This window comes from Macaca fascicularis, chromosome 18, assembly GCF_037993035.2.
Source record: "Macaca fascicularis isolate 582-1 chromosome 18, T2T-MFA8v1.1".
Taxonomy (NCBI): domain Eukaryota; kingdom Metazoa; phylum Chordata; class Mammalia; order Primates; family Cercopithecidae; genus Macaca; species Macaca fascicularis.
The window spans coordinates 23,304,036-23,325,717 of NC_088392.1; the positions used below are offsets into that span (position 1 = coordinate 23,304,036).

The 21,682-nt window shown below is 42.2% G+C and overlaps 1 protein-coding gene across 9 annotated transcripts in view; it reads left to right on the forward strand.

Moving 5' to 3' along the window:
* Positions 1-21,682, forward strand: part of ATP8B1 (ATPase phospholipid transporting 8B1) — a 158,756-nt gene that overhangs the window by 120,846 nt on the left and 16,228 nt on the right. For all 9 annotated transcript variants that reach the window (XR_012427120.1, XR_012427119.1, XM_005586597.5 and 6 more), the window contains 7 exons: positions 7,308-7,496; positions 10,423-10,535; positions 13,150-13,314; positions 14,190-14,301; positions 15,564-15,639; positions 19,722-19,854; positions 21,149-21,437. Coding sequence is in view for 7 of the 9 variants with exons in the window: in XM_005586597.5 (XP_005586654.3) it covers positions 7,308-7,496; positions 10,423-10,535; positions 13,150-13,314; positions 14,190-14,301; positions 15,564-15,639; positions 19,722-19,854; positions 21,149-21,437 (1,077 nt within the window). In the remaining 2 variants the exon portion in view is untranslated. The remainder of the gene's footprint in view (positions 1-7,307; positions 7,497-10,422; positions 10,536-13,149; positions 13,315-14,189; positions 14,302-15,563; positions 15,640-19,721; positions 19,855-21,148; positions 21,438-21,682) is intronic.

A 21,682-nucleotide genomic window follows, 5' to 3' on the forward strand; every position in this document is an offset into this window, starting at 1 on the left:
GATACCAGGTCATGAATCATGGAAGCAGAGGTCAAAGTCTATTTGACTCGCCAAGCCAATTTTACTCAGTCTGTAAGCATAAAGTATGACGTTACAAAGTCACCTGGTTCTCTTTGGTTTTGACTCATTAGTACAATTGTTGTACTCTTCTCTGAGTACATGATAGTATTTTAAGGGCTAACTGGTCAACTTAGGCCAATGTAAATTCATCCTGTAGTCCCTATTCTATTTTTCCCCAGTGGGATATTATGGGAAGAGCCCTGGACTACGTGCTAGAGATGAGTGAGTCCAGTTTGGGTCCCTGTCTGAGAACCACCTTCCTTGGTGTTGTAGTAAGAAGGTTGGATGTACAAAGTTCCTTCCAGCAGGGCTGGGTGTGGTGGCTCACACCTGTAATCCCAGCACTTTCGGAGACCGAGGCGGGCAGATCACGAGGTCAGGAGTTGGAGACCAGCATGGCCAACATGGTGAAAACCCGTTTCTACTAAAAATACAAAAAATTAGCCAAGCATGGTGGCATGTGCCTGTAATCCCAGCTACTTAGGAGCCTGAATAGGAGAATTGCTTGAACTTGGCAGGCGGAGGTTGCAGTGAGCCGAGATCATGCCACTACACTCCAGCCTGGGCAACAGTGCAAGACTCGGTCTCAAAAAAAAACAAGAACACAAAGTCCCTCCAGCCTAACCTATTGCACCTCTTTGTCCACTGTCAGGTGAGGTCAAGGGTTGTACAGAATAGAGACATGTTACGTTTCTAGTGCAGGAGCTTAGAGAAATTGATTTTGGCTTTTAACCATAAAGTACCAGGAAAGGATCCCTTGAAAGGACCTTGAGGACTACGCCTCCAATTTTTTTTTTTCTTTGAGACAGTCTTGCTCTTGTCACCCAGGCTGGAGTTCAATGGCACGATCTCAGCTCACTGCAACCTCCACCTCCCGGGTTCATGCATAATTCTCATGCCTCAGCCACCTGAGTAGCTGGGACTAGAGGTGCCCACAACCACACCCAGCTGATTTTTGTATTTTTAGTAGAGATGGGGTTTCCCATGTTGGCCAGGCTGGTCTCCAATTCCTGACTTCAAGTGATCTGCCCACCTTGACCTCCCAAAGTGCTGGGATTACAGGCGTGAGCCACCGTGCCCGGCCACATGCATTAGTTTTCTGCTACTCTGTAGTGAATTAGTGTAACTCAGCTACTGAAAACACCCGTTCATTAGCTTACGGTTCTGTAGGGCAGAATTCTTAGCACGGCATGACTGGGTTCTCCGCTCAGCATCTGACTAAAATCAAGTTTGGGCCATGTTCTCATCTGGAGCTCAGTGTCTTCCACATTCAGTGTGGTTGCAGCAGGATTCAGTTCGCTATGCTTGTAGAATTGAAGTCCCCATTTCTTTATTGGCTGTCAGCTGGCTTGCTTTCCCCTCCTAGAGACTGTCCTCATTCCCTGCCAGCTGGTCCACTCCATCTGCAAAGCCAGCAGTGGAGAATCTCCCTTAAATTGAGCCTTTTTCAAACTGCTCCAAGTCTCCCCACAAGAAGAGGTCTGTGCTAAGCTCATCTAATTAAGTCAGGAACACCTGGATAATCTATTTTTAAGGTCAGCTGATTAGGATCGTACATCTGCAAATTCCCTTCACAGCAGTACCTAGATTAGTGCTTGATTGTCTGACTGGGAGAAAGTGAATGTACATCCCTAGGATGGGAACCTTAAGGCCATTGCAGACTCCCGCCTGCACAGAGGTCATGTGTGAGCAGAGTGTGGAAGACTTGGAAGCCTTCACTTCACCTGGAGGTTTTGAATCAATGATCAGAGAGCTTGTCTCAGGAGTTTTGCGCATCACATTGGGTGCGAGAGTCTGAAGCAGGCAGGCACTGGAGATTGGCACAGAGGCTGAAGGTTTGTATTAGCATGGGGTCTTTGGGAAGGATGACAAAGCCATGAATGTGGGAGACACTTGGCAAATCATTTAAAGGGGGTGAGAGGATTGAGGACAAAAAGACATCTGAGAGGTAGGGTTTTATTGTTTATTTGTTTTTGTTTTTGTTTTGAGACCAAATTTCACTCTTATTGCCCAGGCTGGAGTGCAATGGCATGATCTTGGCTCACTGCAACCTCCGCCTCCTGGGTTCAGTCGATTCTCCTGCCTCAGTCTCCGACTAGCTGGGATTACAGGCACGCTCCACCACGCCCAGCTAATTTTGCATGTTTAATAGAGACGGGGTTTCTCCATATTGGTTAGGCTGGTCTTGAATTCCCGACCTCAAGTAATCCTCCAGCCTTGGCCTCCCAAAAGTGCTGGGATTACGGGGTGTGAGCCACTGTGCCCGGATTTTTTTTTTTAAGACTGAATTTCACTCTTGTTGCCCAGGCTGGAGTGCAGTGCCACAATCTCAGCTCACTGCAACCTCCGCCTCCCAGGTTCAAGCGATTCTTCTGCCTCAGTCTCCTGAGTAGCTGGGATTACAGGTGCCCACCACCAAACCCCGGCTAACTTTTTGTATTTTCAGTAGAGATGGAATTTCCCCATGTTGCCCAGGCTGGTCTATCCACCTGCTTTGGCCTCCCAAAACACTGGGATTACAGGTGTGTGCCACCATGCCCGGCCAGGTAGTTTGTTGTCACTTAATTAGAGTGAGCCGGGTGCGGTGGCTCACACCGGTAATCCCAGCACTTTGGGAGGCTGAGGCAGGCGGATCACCTGAGGTCAGGAGTGCAAGACCAGCCTGGCCAATATGGTGAAACTCCATCTCTACTAAACATACAAAAATTAGCTGGGCATGGTGGCGGGCACTTGTAGTCCCAGGTACTCGGGAGGCTGAGACAGGAGACTTGCTTTAACCTGGGAGTCGGAGGTTGCAGTGAGCCAAGATCGTGCCACAGCACTCCAGCCTGGGTGACAAAGCAAGACTCCGTCTCAAAAAAATAGTAGAGGGAATCAGCTGAGGCAGTCATGAAGGAGGGAAGAAAGGTGCATTTAGCTTTCTCCTGCCACCATTACCCTGAGGCTAGGGAATCAGGATAATGAGAACTGAGAGGTAGGATTTGTGGTTGGAGCATCTTTCTTTGATTACATCAATTTCACGAGTCACAAATTGTGTGTGAAACACAAAGAAGGTCTTTCTAGTTGCCTCTAAATGTGCCATAAATAAAGAGTTTGCCATAAAGAGTTTTCTTAGGAAGGTGGCTTTGTTTTGTTTTAGTTTGTTTTTACACCTTCAACTTTTATTTTAGGTTCAGGATATACATGTGCATGTTTGTTACATGGGTATATTGCATGATCCTGAAGTTTGGAGTACAATTGATCCCATCATCCAGGTAGTGAACACAGAACTTAATAGTTTTTTTCTTTTCTTTTTTCTTTTTTTTTTGAGATGGAGTCTCGAACTATCGCCCGGGCTGGAGTGCAATGGTGCAATCTCGGTTCACTGCAACCTCTGCCTCCTGAGTTCACACTATTCTCCTGCCTCAACCTCCTGAGTAGCTGGGATTACAGGTGCACACCACCACACCTGGCTAAGTTTTCATATTTTTAGTAGAGACGGGGTTTCATTATGTTGGCCAGGCTGGTCTCAAACTCCTGACCTCATGATCCACCGGCCTCGGCCTCCCAAAGTGCTGGGATTACAGGCGTGAGCCACCGCGCCTGGCCCTGATAATAAGTTTTTCAACCCTTGTTGCCCTCCCTCGCTCCTCTCTCTTGAAGTCCCCACTATCTATTTTTGCAATCTTTATGTCCATGAGTACCCAATGTTAAGTGAGAACATGTGTTAGGTATGTGGTCTTCTGTTCCTGAGTTAATTTGCTTAGGATAATGGCCTAATCTCTATTGTGACAAAGGACATGATTTTGTTCTTTTTTATGGCTGCATAGTTTTTTAGTCCAAGTGTCTTCCAGCAGTCACAAGGTTGGAATTTGGACCAAGTCTCTGACATTCTTCCCATCCCTGTTAGTCTACAATTCTGTGACTCCATTATCGGAAGGTAATGGAAAACATTTCTTTTTTCTTTAATGATAAAAAGATTAAGGTGTTTGCTCTAGATATGATTGTCTTACTTGTGGGAACCTTACCACCTTTTATTATTTTGTTTCTTTTTTCTACTGGAAATGCATTTGCTGTCACTTATGCCATATATCGCTGTGCCAGCTTAAATTGCTGAAGGGAAAGGCTTTGTTCTCACCACTGCTGATTTGTCTCTGGTTGAATACTTTGCCCTCTGGCACTTGTATGTGTTTGCTACGTGGCCGGATTTAGGAAGTGCATTTATAGCTTCTAGTGAATGACTTTCTGGGTGAACTAATATAGAGACATCCTAAAGTGTCATCTTTAATTATTAATTAGGAAGTGATTAATACTGACTTAAAGAGTGAATCTTCTGAGCCAATTGTGAAGGAAGGAGGTGTGTTTAGCTCTCTCTGCCACCATTACCCCAGAGCACTGACGATTCCAAGTGAGACTAGGGGATAAACAGCTGCTCATGCATCTGTGGCCTTCATCCTGGTCAAAGTATTCTGGAAAACTAAATGCTCTTTCTGTCCAAAGTCATCTGGCCATGGAAATGCTTTTCCTTCTATTTTGAGACAAAATAACTAGAGTAGAAAAATAGAAGATCTTGGGTAGGCAGAGTATTTTTTAAACTTTTTACTGAAGTACAACATGCGTATACAGAGATACGTACATATCGTAAGTATATAACTCAATGAATTTTCACAAACTAATACTCTTGTAATGAGCACTCAGATTTAAAAAAAAAAAAAAAACCTTGTCAATCCCCCTAGAATTCCCTTTACATTCCTTTCCAGTTATTAACTCTCCAAGAAAAGTACTTTCCTGACTACGAATAACACAGATTAGCTTTGTCAGTTTTTGGCTTATATAAGTGGAATCATGTAGCATATGTACTCTTTTGTGTATCTGACTGTGAGATTTATTCCTATTCTTTTTTTTTTTTTTTTTTTTTTTTGAGACAGAGTCTTGCTCTGTCGCCCAGGCTGGAGCGCAGTGGCCGGATCTCAGCTCACTGCAAGCTCCGCCTCCCGGGTTTACGCCATTCTCCTGCCTCAGCCTCCCGAGTAGCTGGGACTACAGGCGCCCGCCACCTCGCCCGGCTAGTTTTTTTTTTTGTATTTTTTAGTAGAGATGGGGTTTCACTGTGTTAGCCAGGATGGTCTCGATCTCCTGACCTCGTGATCCGCCCGTCTCGGCCTCCCAAAGTGCTGGGATTACAGGCTTGAGCCACCGCGCCCGGCCGATTTATTCCTATTCTTATTGGTTTTTTCCTTTTTCCTAAAAGAGACTGCATCTAGCTCTGTCTGCCAGGCTGGAGTGCAGTGGAATGATCAAAGATCACTATAACCTCACACTCCTGGGCTCAAGTGATCCTCCTGCCTCAGCCTCCTGAATAGTTGGGATTACAGGCATGTGCCACTGAACCTAGCTTATTCTTATTGTTGAAATGTAGTTGTGAATAGAAGACAATTTCCCATTATTTAACTTTTAAACATTAAGATATCGGATAGTGATCAAACTAAGGTTGGTTGGTTGGTTGGTCGGTTGGTTGGTTGGTTGGTTGGTTGGTTTCAACTTTTCTTTTCTTTTCTTTCTTTTTTTTTTTTTTTCTGAGATGGAGTCTTGCTCTGTCACCAGGTTGGAGCGCAGTGGTGCGATCTCGACTCACTGCAACCTCCGCCTCCTGGGTTCAAGTGATTCTCCTGCCTCAGCCTCCCGAGTAGCTGGGACTATAGGCACGCGTCACCATGCCTGGCTAACTTTCTGTATTTTTAGTACAGACAGGGTTTCACCATGTGAGCCAGGATGGTCTCGATCTCCTGACCTCAGCCTCCCAAAGTGCTGGGATTACAGGTGTGAGCCAACACACCTAGCCTGTGTTTTTTTGTTTTGTGTTTTGTTTTGTTTTGTTTTGTTTTTTTATAAGGAGAATATGGCTATGGTAAAGAAAAAAATAGCCTGGGCAACGTGGTGAGATCCCATCTCTACAAAAAAATACCAACATTAGCTGGGCGTGGTGATATGCGCCAATAGTCCCAGCTACTTGGGAAGCTGAGGTAGGAGGATCACTTGCGCCAGGGGTGGTCGAGGCTTCAGTGAGCTGAGATTGTGCCACTGCACTACAGCCTTGGTGCCAGAGTAAGACCCTGTCTCAAAAAAACAAAAGAAAGAAAGAAAACATACTCTTTCAGAGGGAGGATAAACTGGTACAACCTTCTTGGAAAACAAATTAATAATGTATACCAATGAGTTTTAAAATTGTCGGTGTTCTGTGGCTCAGTATTTTCCTAATAGGAATCTGCTCTTAGAAAATAAGCCAGGGGCCGGGGCAGTGGCTCACGCCTGTAATCCCAACACTTCAGGGACCGAGGCAGGCGAATCACTTGAGTCCAGGAGTTTGAGAAAAGCCTGAGCAACATGGTGAAACCCTGTCTTTATAAAAAAATACAAAAAATTATCTAGGTGTGGTGGCATGTACCTGTAATCCCAGCTACTTGGGAGGATGAGGTAGGAGGATCACTGAGCCTGGGGAGATTGAGGCTGCAGTGAGCCATGATCGTGCCACTGCACTGCAGCCTGGGCAACAGGGTGAGACCCTGTTTCAGAAAAACAAGAAAGAAAGAGAATAAGAGAAAGACATGCGCCTGTAGTCCTAGCTACTCATTAGGCTGAGGCAGAAGGATCACTTGGGCCCCGGAGATCGGGACCAGCCTGGACAACATAGGGAGACCTCTGTCTCTAAAAGGAAAAAAGAAACAGAAAAGTCTTTGCACACATACAAAAGGGTTATTAAAATGTTATTTTTTGAGAGTAAAAACTTTGGAAATAAACTAAGTGTCTGTAATGGGAAAATGATAACATGTTTACATCTGTTCAAATGTTTATAAATAATTTTAAAAGGGATGGCAATATACTCAGATACAGCATTAAAATAATCAAGATGTAAATGTATATTCAGCTTGATAGAAACAATTTCAGATACAGACATTTTAAAAGGCGCTGGAAGGAATGATAAAGTGTCGACACCTGTTGTTTTTCCTGTGGGTAGTGGGATTATGGGAATTTTCCCCCATTCTTCGCCAATGTTTCACTTTTAGTTTGTATTACTGATTATAAGTCAAGATAAAACAAAGAAGTTTCCATCTTGGCATAACCCTTCAGAGTCAATGACTTGTTTTCCTGGGGATGCTTTGGGCTTTGCAGCCCAACTGACCCCCACAGGAGCCTCAGCGGAGGCCTCAACAACGAGCTCTGCATTTGGTTTTACAGCTTTTCTGGGATTTCTCTCGCTTCCTTGTTAGGTCAGCTCAACTACCAGGCAGCCTCTCCAGATGAAGGTGCCCTGGTAAACGCTGCCAGGAACTTCGGCTTTGCCTTCCTCGCCAGGACCCAGAACACCATCACCATCAGTGAGCTGGGCACTGAAAGGACTTATAATGTTCTTGCCATTTTGGACTTCAACAGTGACCGGAAGCGAATGTCTATCATTGGTAAGTCCCCCTCAGAGTCTGTCTATGAATCGCTCATTTAGATATTGCTTGTGCCCATTGTATTGAATGGCACCAGGATAAAGCAGCCAGCAAACAAGCTACTTGGCTCCTGGGAGATTTCTGCAGATTTTTTGAAACTAGTATTGTTTTCTTCATTCTTCACTGTGTTCCCTACTCAAAGGGACAGCCGCAGTATCTCTGAATCTTGCAAATGCTGCTGATATTCTTTTTTAATCTCTCTCTTTTTTTTTTTTTTTTTTTGAGATGGAGTCTTGCTCTGTCACCCAGGAGTGCAGTGGTGTGATCTCAGGTCACTGAAACCTCCGCCTCCCGGGTTCAAGCGATTCTCCTGCCTCAGCCTCCTGAGTAGCTGGGATTACAGCTGCTGACATTCTTTAACCATGTGGGCTGCCAGATGCTGAATCTGGGGTGGCAGGTGGAACGCTTCTGAAGTAGCAGATGGACATTTGTAGCAGTCTTTTATTTTAAACAACACAAGCTCTTTTATTTTTTGAGCACCTCTGAGTGCTGTCTTCTGTACTTGATGGCAGGGAAGGGAGGGCTCAGCAGGAAAAGATTTCTGAGAAAATCAAGGCTATGCTTATGAATCAAAATCATGCCTGCAATGCAGGCACATAGCAGACCACCAAGTGAAGATGAAAATCACTTCCTACCACTGAACTGCTTTAAATTTGAAGTTTGAAATAATCTCAAACTTACAGAAAAGTTGCAAGAATGGTTTAAAGAACTCTCATACTCTTCCGTATCCAGCAATTGTTAACATTTGCCATATATATATAATTTCATTATATATATATCTATATATACACATACATATATATGTACACACACATACATACAGATTATTGTTTTCTGAGCCATTTGAGAATAAATTGCACTAGAAGGAGCAAGATTACATAATAAAAAAAGAAAATAAAAATATAAAAAAGAGACTAAATTGCAGGCCTAATGTCCTTTCCCCTAAATACTATATTGTATACCATAGTAGGTATTTCCTAAGAATAGGAACACTCACTTATATATACAGTCCAATGATCAGAACCAGAAAATTTAACACAATACAATATTATCTAATCAATAGACTTTTTCAGATTTTACTAGGGAAGTTCATTCTTTGTTTTTCTCATCCAGGATCCAATCCAAGATCACAGGTTACGTTAGGTGATCATGACTCTGAGTCAAGGATGGTTCAATCTGTTTTTGATCTTTCATCCATTGACATTTTTAAAAACCACACACTGGTTATTTTATAGGCTATTCCCCAACTTGGGTTTGTCTGATATTCCCTCATGATTAAAGCTAGGTTACACATTGTTGGCAGGAAGAGTCCGTAAGTGATGCTGTGCTCTTCTTTAAGTGTCACATCAGAAGGTGTATATATATATACACACACACACACATATATATTTATGTGTATATATGTGTGTATATATACATATATGTATATATGTGTGTATATATACATATATGTGTATATGTGTGTATATACACATGTGTGTATATGTGTGTATATACATATATGTGTATATATGTATATATGTGTGTATATATGTGTGTATATATATTATATATATATATATATATATATATATATATTTTTTTTTTTTTTTTTTTTTTGAGACTGAGTTTCACTCTTGTTGCCCAGGCTGGAGTGCAATGGTATGATCTCAGCTCACCACAACCTCCACCTCCCAGGTTCAAGCAATTCTCCTGCCTCAGCCTCCTGAGTAGCTGGGATTACAGGCATGCACCACTTCCGGCTAATTTTGTATTTTTTAGTAGAAACAAGGTTTCTCCATGGTGGTCAGGCTAGTCTCCAACTCCTGACCTCAGGTGATCGGCCCACCTTGGCCTCCCAGAGTGCTGGGATTACAGGCATGAGCCACCCTGCCTGGCCAGAAGGTATATATTATTGGTTTGTCTCATTATTGGAGATGTTAACTTTGATCACTTGGTTAAGGTGGTGTCTACAAGCCTTCTCCACTATGACTGAATTTTTAACCAATAAAAATATATAGGTTTAACTGTCTATTACACTCTCCTTAGGCACACTTACTGAATGCTTTCTGTGTCCCTCACACAGATCTAGACTGATTATCATGCTTGCCATCTACCTTGACTTAAAATCTAGTTAGCAATGAGGGATGTATTACAATTATTGCATTAATCAAAAAAACAAAAAAATAAAAAGATCACAAGGAGGGGTGTTGTGGTCCAAGTATTAAAGGCAGTAAGTGTTGTGAGTTCATAGGTAAGAAACTTCCTGTTGGTTGGATGGAGAAAAATTCTATGAAAGAAAGTAACTAGCACATGGCATAGCATATGGTAGGGAATCAGTAAATATTTGTTGGAAGAATAACTAAGGTTATGAAAAACAGAGCTGACTGTGAAGGAATATTTTTATATTTATTTCACTATTATATTCAATGTAGATAATGACTTACCAGTTTTGTTGAAGGCAACACTTTTCTAGAGGAACTGATGGTTTTAAGCTAATAGTGAATTATGAGATAGTAACACTTCAAATTAACTTTGTAAATGTAGTTTTATATTAAGAAATCAAACTTAGCTGGGTGCTGTAGCTCACATCTGTAATCCCAGCACTGTGGGAGGCTGAGGCAGGAGGATTACTTGAGCCCAAGAGTTCAAGACCAGCCTGGATAACATAGTGAGGCCTCCATATCTATAAAAATAAAAATTAGCCAGGCATGGTGGCATGCACCTGTAGTCCCAGCTACTCGGGAGGCTGAGATGGGAGGATTGCAAACCTGGGAGGTCAAGGCTACAGTGAGCCAATATTACACTGCTGCACTCCTCCCTGGGCGACAGAGCAAGACCCTGTCTCAAAAAATATATATTAAAAAAATCAAACTTTGTTGTGTTTATTTCCTTCTTTTACTGCCAGTAAGAACCCCAGAAGGCAATATCAGGCTTTACTGTAAAGGTGCTGACACAGTTATTTATGAACGGTTACATCGAATGAATCCTACTAAGCAAGAAACACAGGATGCCCTGGATGTAAGTTCCACTTTTATTCTTTCTGCAAGGGATTCTGATCTTACTCTCTGACGCTGTCTGTTAAGTTTGCATGAAAGCTGTATGTTAACTATTGACCCTCCCTTTGCTTTGGAATAGTTGGGGTGGAAAGAGCAGCAAAGTAGAAATATAGCCATCTGGGTTCCAGTTCTGCCCCTACCGCTGACTTTCTGGGATATCACCGTGGTGCCTTCTCCCAGCATGTGGGTCTTCAGGGTCTATAGGACTGAGGCAGGAGAATGACTTAGCTCTCTTCCAGTGACCTTGAGCAAGCTACACAACCATACTAGGTTGTAGTCTTACTATGTATGTGGCCCCCAAGAACTCCACTAACTTCAAGGTGTAGTGTGAAGGAAGGAAAGCATTCATATGTGGCAGGATGACAGAGCAATGTGTTGGATCATTGACTTTTGATAGCTTTGTTGGTAAAATCACTTTGATCTTAATTACTTCCAAGTCCTTAGGAAGCTGTCTATATGTTTAGTCCCGTGATGTTGCCACTACTCAGAATATCTCTGGATCTTGCACTGTTGTTTGGTACAACAATGGCAGGGAGGCATGGAGGAGATCAGGCAGACCTGGTGTCCCTGCCTCTTTACTAGCTTGTGTCTTTGGAAAAAATGGTAGATATATCATATGAATCATTAATTCCCCCTGTGAAAGAGGGAAGGGATAATTCCTATCTTGGAGGACCATTGCAAGAGAAAGCATCTTCCATACTGGCTAGCACCTAGGAGGTACTTAATAAAGGTTGGAGATTTTTCCCCTTTGCTTTAAGGATCGATTGAGTTTTAGAACCACCCAAACATCCTTCAGAGAAGAGCCTGATTAATATATTGTCTCCTAGATAGAGTCACATTTTAAGATTATATACTGATGTTGATGCACTTAAAACTGATGAGATCTTATGAGGATATGAACGATGACAATCTAATCAAATAAATGCAGAACCTTCCAAAGAATCTTGAAAGCAAATACTCAACCAGTTGAACCACTTCTGCCATCTTGGCTAGACAAGATGTGACTATAGGCCAGGCGTGGTGTCTCACGCCTATAATCCCAGCACTTTGGGAGGCCAAGGTGGGTGTATCAACTGAGGGTAGGAGTTCAAGACCAGCCTGACCAAACATGGTGAAACCCCGTCTCCACTAAATACAAAAAATTAGCCAGGTGTGGTGGCGGGCACCTGTAATCCCAGCTACTTGGGAGGCTGAGGCAGGAGAATCGCTTGAACCTGGGAGGCAGAGGGTACAGTGAGCCGAGATCGTACCATTGCACTCCAGCCTGGGTGACAAGAGCAAAGCTTGGTCTCAAAAAATAAAAAATTTAATTTAATTAAAAAAAAAAGATGTGACTATAAAGTAATGAGATATTTACTGGTTCTTGTTGAAACTGCTTAAAATGTTTAAATCGGGCTGGGCACAGTAGCTTGCACCTGCAATCCCAGCACTTTGGGAGGGTGAGGCGGGCGGATCACAAGGTCAACAAATCGAGACCATCCTGGCCAACATGGTGAAACCTCATCTCTACTAAAAATACAAAAATTAGCTGGGCGCAGTGGCGCGTGCCTGTAGTCCCAGCTACTCAGGAAGCTGAGGCAGGAGTATGGCGTGAATCCAGGAGCCAGAGGTTGCAGTGAGCCGAGATTGCACCACTGCACTCAAGCCTGGGCAACAGAGCAAGACTCCATCTCAAAAAAAAGAAAAGAAAAAAAAAAAAAAGAAAATGTTCAAATCGTTCACCATTGAAAAATTGCCAGATACTCTTTACCATTAAAAGGTTTGACCTCAGCTTTAATAATGGCTTCTGTATTTTAGAATTGGTTTGAGGGAATCATGCTTGGTGGAGAGTTCATAGGTGATTGGACTCGTATCACAGTTTGTTGGAACAAGTTATAAAGTTGTCAGGTTCATGCTTACGTCATTACACTACAAGGCAGCTCCCTTAGCCTGATATTTTCCTAGTCATTAAGAGAAAAAGAGAAAATCTTTAAGAGAAAAATCATTAAGAGAAAAAGAGAAAGGTAATAGAAGACTTAGAAGAAAGACAAACTTTTCCCTTTGGAAACTAGAAGTACAGTCCTGGACCCTACAGAAGTTTAGAAAAGCAAAGTCTATTATAAAGTGACGTTTAGGCCGGGCGCAGTGGCTCATGCCTATAATCCCAGCATGCTGGAAGGCTGAGTTGGGCAAATCACATAAGCTCATGAGTTCAAGACCAGCATGATGAAACCCTGTCTTTACAAAAAAAGTACAAAAGTTACCAGGCGTTGTGGTGCACACCTGTAGTCCCAGCTACTTGGGAGGCTGAGGTGAGAGGATGACTTCAGCCTGCAAGGCAGAGGTTGCAGTGAGCCAGGATTGCATCACTGCATCCCAGCCTGGATGATAAACCCAAACCTTGTCTCAAAAAAAAAAAAAGAAGTGACATTTAATCCCCTCTCTAAAATGTATTTGTACAGAATCCGTCATCTTTAATGGTCTCTTTTTAAATTCTGTTAGTATATTACTTCAAAGTAAAATTTCATACTTGATCCTGAATTACATAAAATTAACTATTCTTTGCATTGGTGGATTTATTTTTTTAAATAAAACAGATCTTTGCAAACGAAACTCTTAGAACCCTATGCCTTTGCTACAAGGAAATTGAAGAAAAAGAATTTGCACAATGGAATAAAAAGTTTATGGCTGCCAGTGTGGCCTCCACCAACCGGGACGAAGCTCTGGATAAAGTATATGAGGAGATTGAAAAAGACTTAATTGTGAGTTTTAGCCTTAATAACTTTTTCTTTGATATTCTAAGCAGAATTGAAATTTTTATTAAGTTTTATTGAATATTTGATCTCATGCTTAAGAGATAATTGCAACTTCAACATTTGACACTGGCACAATGGAAGAAGGTAATTTCTTTTGTTCACCAAAATAGGAGCAGAACAGAAGTTGCCATTATGAGAAACCAAAAGACAAAATACATTAGGAGAGATTCTAATTCAATTCTATAATTTGTATATCACTTATTAAAATTCATTATAATTTTTAAACAATAACGAATCTGCATCTAATACTTATTATATTGGGGGAATTACTGAAACAATTCATATTCTGCAAAATCTTGAAATAAGAAAAATATATTGTTTCTAAAAGTTTTCCAAATTTAATACATAGTTTTCATAGAGTTTAGATCAGTGGAAAATATTCAACAAATAGCTAGTGTTGCAACTGGTTAATGTCAGTGTAAAGGCTGAGGCGGGTGGATCACGAGGTCAGGAGTTTGAGGGCCTGACCAATATGATGAAACCCCTCTCTACTAAAAATACAAAGATTAGCCGGGCGTGGTGGCGGGTGCCCACAAATATACAAGGAAAGTATTTTTAACATCCTTGATTTTGTACTTGCATTTTTATCTTGCTAAATTAAATAGTTCATCCTTTAGGGAAAATGTTTTTAGCTGTGTTGGTTTGCAGTAATTGAGAAACATGGCAGCCTTCCCTGTCAACACTGGCCATTGGCACCAGGAGAGCAGCAACCAGGAAGTATAATTTGCCCTTCTTTTTACAGGTTGGCAACCTGTAATTACAGAAAACTTTTGGTTTATTTGCTAATCCCCCCCCCCCTTTTTTTTAAATATACATTCTAGCTCCTGGGAGCTACAGCTATTGAAGACAAGCTACAGGATGGAGTTCCAGAAACCATTTCAAAACTTGCAAAAGCTGACATTAAGATCTGGGTGCTTACTGGAGACAAAAAGGGTAATTCATTGTGCAGGGAAGCATATCTGTTAATTCACAAATATTTATAGCTGCCGTTTCCTTTGCCCAAGATGACCTCCTCAGACTTTTCATCCTGTACAAACACTGTTTCTTTGGGCGGAAGATGCTTTTTCTGAGAAACTCTCCTCTGTTTTTCCAGCACACCCTTCTGCATCCTTTCCTGGTCCCCCTCAGCAGCAGTTTCTTCCTCATAATTTAGCTCCTGGCCATGTCTTGATGATTATAATTGGTCTTATCTCTCCAGCCAGACATGGGCTCCCGTCCTGAAAGGGCCATCCCTCTTATCCCTCTATCCTTCCAGTGCTTTGACATTTGGTGGGTACAGAGTAGAACAATACAAAGTGGTGAACAATAACTTCGGTTTTCTTGCCAATTTTATTGCTTGGCAATAAAATTGTATACCTAAGGAAAGAACGATTTTAATTTTTTAACTTTAGAACTCAACAAGCACTTGTTTGGTATTGACACTTTACTTTGCAAGCCTTCCACAAGAAATCAAATAACGTCTCTTGCTCTGAAATCGTCAATGGGTTATACACTCTGCAAAATTACAGGAGGCACAGCCCTGACCTTAAATAAATGCCAAATTGGGTGGTAATTTAAAAGGAAGAAAAAAATCTTCACGTAAGGGTTGGTGGAAATTATTATGCTTCCCTCTGCCCCCCTCCCCCTGCCAATAACAGAGTAATTAAACCATGAACTGAAAGTGTTTAGTAATTTAGTGAACATTGGTTTATTAAATAACCAGTTTATATGTTTGATAATATAGCACATTTTATTTATTGAAAACATTTCAAATTAGACTTTGACTTTCACTTGTTTTCTTATAGAGAACAGCATTTTTTTTCTGCATGTGATTCCTATAGATCGCTATAGAAAAACAGCATATTTGTGTGAATCTGGTTATGTTCATGAACTAAAAATTATCATTACTAGGTAAAATCAATTATTCAGTTCAACAGTAAGAATGAGCCTGGCAAACATGACGAAATCCTGTCTCTAGAAAAAATACAAAAGTATTTTCTATTGGTAGCTTGGTAGCGAGTTGTGTAGTCCCAGCTACTTGGGGGCTGGGGACAGTGCTGAGATGGGAAGATCACTTGAGCCCTAGAGGTTGAGGCTGCAGTGAGCAGATACCATGTCACTGCACTCCAGTCTAGGCAATGGGAGTGAGATGCTGTCTCAAAAACACAAAATAAACACAGCAGGAATGACATTGACTTAATTTTATTCTATTGTAGAAACTGCTGAAAATATAGGATTTGCTTGTGAACTTCTGACTGAAGACACCACCATCTGCTATGGGGAAGATATTAAGTGAGTAAAAGCCTGCAGTATGAAATTACATAAGAGCTCATCTTTTCAAATGCAAGGCTGTCTGTAGAAGATAGCAGATATGGAGAACTAGGGGCTACGATATGTCACTTGGGGCAGTTTCCTCAAGTTTAAATGAAGCAAGACAACAACAGGCAGTTCCAAGTAATCAAGGTTCAGCCTAAATTTGAGCAGATTTTACTTTTAGGGAAACTTGGGGCCCTTCAGAGGCCACTTTTCTCCATTCCTTCTTAGCTCAGGCCAGGTGCAGTGGCTCATGCCTGTAATCCCAGCCCTTTGGGAGGCTGAGGTGGGTGGATCACCTGAGGTCAGGAGTTCTAGACCAGCCTGGCCAACATGGTGAAACCCCACCTCTACTAAAACTACAAAAATCAGCTGGGTATGGTGGCTGGCAAGTGTAATCTCAGCTACTCGGGAGGCTGAGGCAGGAGGATCACTTGAACCCAGGCAGCAGAGGTTGCAGTGAGCCAAGATCACGCCACTGCACTCCAGCCTGGGTGACAACAGCGAAACTCTCTCATTAAAAAAAAAAGTCTTCTCTGTTCACCTACTGGAAAAGGAAGTGAGCCTGTCATATCCCTAGCGAATTAATATGAATTATAGTCCTGTTTTGCTTTTTCTAGGAACTTTTACTTTTGAAAGGGAAATAGAAGAAAGGAAAAAAAAGCTTTTGCCCGGAAGGAAATGTGTGGGTGGGTTACATCATGTAGGTCCTCTGTAATCTAGTCTAGGTGGGGCAGGCCTGATAATTCAAATGTCAGCATATGCTGAAACATTTGTTAGCTTTAAATCAGAGTCGCAGCAGACCTGGAAATGTATGATGAAAAAGCCATGTCTTGTTCTGAAGCTATAATACGCTGCACACAGTTACTGCGTTTACTGATGGCCTGACAGTTCCTCAGCTTTTTCCCTACAACACCTCTCTCAGGCCAGCATGAGGTCAGATTAAGCTGTTAACATACACACTTGCGAGGTGTGATAAAGTGATGAGGGAATTGATGGTCAATATTCGTCTGATTTCTCATGACGGTGATAAAGTGCTTTCTAGTTGTTCTAGTATATTAGGTGTTCCGTTAAATTAGACAAAATCAGTAGCCTTATGATCTAACTCAGTTCCATTTAGAACTGATTTAGTTTGTGTGCCTGAGTAGAGGCACATTAACCATGCCCCTTAGTGTTTTTAGGTTTTAAAAAAGTAGCAACAGGCTAGGCACGGTGGCTCATGCCTGTAATCCCAGCACACTGGGAGGCTGAGGCGGGTGGATCACGAGGTCAGGAGTTTGAGGGCCTGACCAATATGATGAAACCCCTCTCTACTAAAAATACAAAGATTAGCCGGGCGTGGTGGCGGGTGCCTGTCATCCCAGCTACTCGGGAGACTGAGGCAGGAGAATCGCTTGAACCCGGGAGGCACAGGTTGCAGTGAGCCAAGATCGTGCCACTGCACTCCAGCCCTCCTGGGTGACAGAGCGAGACTCTATCTCAAAAAAAAAAAAAAAAGGTAGCAACAGACAAATAAATGCTTAATGAGTTTACTTTTAGTTCTGGGTTTCAAGTAATTCGGTTAATTACTATATGCAATGATTCTCAATGGGGAGTGACTCTGCCTTCCAGGGACTCTTTTTGACACTGTCCAGAGACACTTGTTTGTTTCAACTGCGGAGGAGAAGTACTCCTGGCTTCTAATGGGTAGAGGCCAGGGATGCTGCTGAACATCCTCCAGTGCAAGGGATGGCCACATAAAATAAAGGATTATTAGGCCCAGGACATCAAGAGTGCCAAGGCTGAGAAACCTTCTTTGGAAGGAGAAGAACAATGGCTTTTTGCGTGTAATAGTAAGAGTCCTGAGCCAGGAGTTACAAGATAACTGAGTCCTCATTCCATTCTTCCTATCAACTCGCAGCAGGCAAATCACATCACCTTCCTCTGGCTTGATTTCCTTATTTGTAACATGAAGAGATTGGACAAGATATTTAAGGTCCCTTCCACTCCAAAGTTTCATGACTCATTTTTCTATCATATGAAAGTGTTATATGTGGCCTTGTCACATATATCATTTTAACATAAACATTCAATTTGTTGATATAAAGCACTGAGAATTTCTCACAGATATAATTTTGTTTATATGAAAATAAGTTTCTTCCTAACAAACAATAGCCAGTATTCTAATTCAGATCAAGATTGCCTTTCCTTTTTTTTTTTTTTTTAATGAAAAAGACTCTTTCTGCCACCCAGGTTGGGGTGCAGTGGTGCAATCTTGTCTCTTTGCAAACTCCACCTCCTGGGTTCAAGTGATCCTCATGCCTCAGCCTCCCAAGTAGCTGGGATTACAGGCACCACCACCATGCCTGGCTAATTTTTGTATTTTTAGTAGAGACAGAGTTTCACTATGTTGGCCAGCCTGGCTTGGAACTCCTGACCTCAGATGATCTGCCCGCCTCAGCCTCCCAAAGTGCTGGGATTACAGGTGTAAGCCACAGTGCCTGGCCTAAGATTGCCTTTCTTCTGTTGCTGTGTATACATTTTCAACTGTATCTTCCTTTAGCTGTCTTTGAAAAATGGTGAATTACCAACAACATGGTGCCCCCCCATGGTGGACGAATCAAGACTTAGTAAAATTACATGTCACTCAGTTAAAAAAAAAAAAAAAGGCTGGCTGGACACGGTGGCTCATGCCTGTAATCCCAGCACTGTGGGGGGCTGAGGCGGGCGGATTGTGAGGTCAAGAGATTGAGACCATCCTGGCCAATATGGTGAAACCCTGTCTCTACTAAAAATGCAAAAATTAGCCAGGCGTGGTGGCACACACCTGTAGTCCCAGCTACTTGGGTGGCTGAGGCAGGAGAATTGCTTGAACCTGGGAAGCGGATGTTGCAGTGAGCTGAGATCACACCACTGCACTCCAGCCTGGTGACAGAGCGAGACTCTGTCTAAAAAAAAAAAATAATGGGTAAAGCACTTTGAGTAGACATTTTTCCAAAAAGGACATACAAATGGCTGATAAACATGTGAAAGGATGCTCATCATCACTATTAGGGGAAGAGAAATCAAAACCAAAGCAAGATAATACCTCACACCGTTTAGGATGGATACTATCAAAAACAAAACACAATAGAAAATAAGCATTGTTGAAGGAACCTTTGTGTGTTGTTGATGAAATATATAAAATGGTGCAGCCACTATGCAAAACAGTATGGTGATGCTTCAAAAAATTTTAAAAAGGATTACCATATAATTCAACAATCCCACTTCTGGGTATATCCACAAAATAATTGAAAGCAGGATCTCAAAGAGATACATGCACACCCATGTTCATAGCAACACTGTTCACAGTAGCCAAGAGGTGGACACAACCCAGGTGCCCATCATTGTGTGAATGAATAAACAGAATGTGGTGCCTCCACATAATGGAATATATTCAACTTTAAAAAAGAAGGAAATTATGACATGTTATATAGATGAACCTTGAAGACATTATGCTAAGTGAAATAAACCAGTCACAAAAAGACAAATACTGTTTGATTTCGCATATATGAGGTATCTAGAGTGCTCAAATTCATTCAAACAGAAAGTAAACTGGAAGTTACCAGGGACTGGAGGGTGAGTGAGATGAGGTGTTATTGTGTAATAGGTATAGAGTTTCAGTTTTTTAAGATGAAAAAGTTCTAGAGATTGGTTGGATAACAATGTGACTATAGTTAATACTACTAAGCTGTACACTTAAAAATGGCCAAAGCCTGGGATATGGCGAAACCCTATTGCTACAAAAAATACAAAAATTAGCCAGGCATGATAGCGTGTGCCTATAGTCCCAGCAATTCAGAAGGCTGAGGCAGGAGAATCACTTGAGCCTGGGAGGTCAAGGCTGCAGTGACCCATGATCATGCCACTGCCCTCCAGCCTGGGTGACAGAGTGAGACCCTCTCTCAAAAAAATTATAATGAAAATAAAATAAACAAAAATAGTTAAGATGGTAAACTTTGGTTTTTTGTCACTTTTTTTTTAAGTCAAAATTATCTCAGAATCAAGGGCCTATTAAAACACTTAAATTTGCTTTCCCCTAGTTCTCTTCTCCATGCAAGGATGGAAAACCAGAGGAATAGAGGTGGAGTCTATGCAAAGTTTGCACCTCCTGTGCAGGAACGTTTTTTTCCACCCGGTGGAAACCGTGCGTTAATCATCACTGGTTCTTGGTTGGTATGTATCATTAGTGTATCTGTGCCTTTAACTCAGAAGAAAGAAGTTCTTTTGGGGCCACTTTTAGATGCTTTCACATGTTAACTGCCAACCTAAAAGTCTCTTAGCCTATACATGAAAGTGCGATTTTTCCAAGTTTAAGACTTAATAGTATATGATATATGAAAGGATGTATACCAAAGAGGTCAAAGTGGTTATCTTGGTTTATTAATTAATGGGTATTTTTCATTTTCTTCTTCTTTTTTTTTTTTTTTTTTTGTTGAGACGGAGTCTCGCTCTGTCACCCGGGCTGGAGTGCAGTGGCCGGATCTCAGCTCACTGCAAGCTCCGCCTCCCGGGTTTACACCATTCTCCTGCCTCAGCCTCCCGTGTAGCTGGGACTACAGGCGCCCGCCACCTCGCCCGGCTAATTTTTTGTATTTTTAGTAGAGACGGGGTTTCACCGTGTTAGCCAGGATGGTCTCGATCTCCTGACCTCGTGATCCGCCCGTCTCGGCCTCCCAAAGTGCTAGGATTACAGGCTTGAGCCACCGCGCCCGGCCTCATTTTCTTCTTTATAGATTGTTGGATTTTCTAAATTTTTGTTGCATATATATTTTATAAGCTGGATGTGGTAGCATGCGCCTGTAGTCCTAGCTACTCTGGAGGCTGAAACAGGAGGGTGGTTTGAGCTTAGGTGTTCAAGGCTGCAGCATGCAATGATCACACTTGTGAATGAATAGCCACTGCACTTCAACCCAGGCTACACAGCAAGACACCATCTCCATTAAAAAAAAATATATATATAGCCAAGCACGGTGGCTCACGCCTGTACTCCCAGCACTTTGGGAGGCCAAGGTGGGCAGATCACAAGGTCAGGAGATGGAGACCATCCTGGCCAACATGGTGAAGCCCTGTCTCTACTAAAATACAAAAAAAAAAAAAAAAAAAAAAATTAGCCAGGCGTGGTGGCGCACACCTGTAGTCCCAGCTACTCGGGAGGCTGAGGCAGGGAAATCGCTTGAACCTGGGAGGTGGAGGTTACAGTGAGCCAAGATCGTGCCACTGCATTCCAGCCTGGCAACAGAGACTCTGTCTCAAAAAAATACATATATATATATATGTGTGTGTGTGTGTGTGTGTATATATGTATACACATACATATACATATTTTGATTATAAAATCAAATTTGTTTGTCAAATACAATCAGTGATATAACCCAAAAATTATCCTTCACATAATTTAAATCTTGGGAATGGTACTCCTGGGGTAAAACTAAAATGAATGTAACCTTTTCCCTCTCTGATTTCACAGAATGAAATTCTTCTCGAGAAAAAGACCAAGAGAAGTAAGATTCTGAAGCTGAAGTTCCCAAGAACGGAAGAAGAAAGACGGATGCGGACCCAAAGTAAAAGGAGGCTAGAAGCTAAGAAAGAGCAGCAGCAGAAAAACTTTGTGGACCTGGCCTGCGAGTGCAGCGCAGTCATCTGCTGCCGCGTCACCCCCAAGCAGAAGGCCATGGTGGTGGACCTGGTGAAGAGGTACAAGAAAGCCATTACGCTGGCCATCGGAGATGGGGCCAATGATGTGAACATGATCAAAAGTGAGTCATGCACCGACAGCCAGTGGGGCCCAACGTGCTGGAGAGGAAAAATGGCTGGAATGTGTAGGGGGTGGTTTTTTTTTGGTAGATTTTACAGCTTTAGTTTTCATAGAACAGATGTTTCATAAAGCAACTTAACCATGACAACGCCTGTGACCCTACCCCCAGAAAGCCCATAGCCCATCAGGAGGAAAGAGTATCGCTAACAGGGCTCCTGAAGGATGCTAAGAGGAAGATAAGGTCTA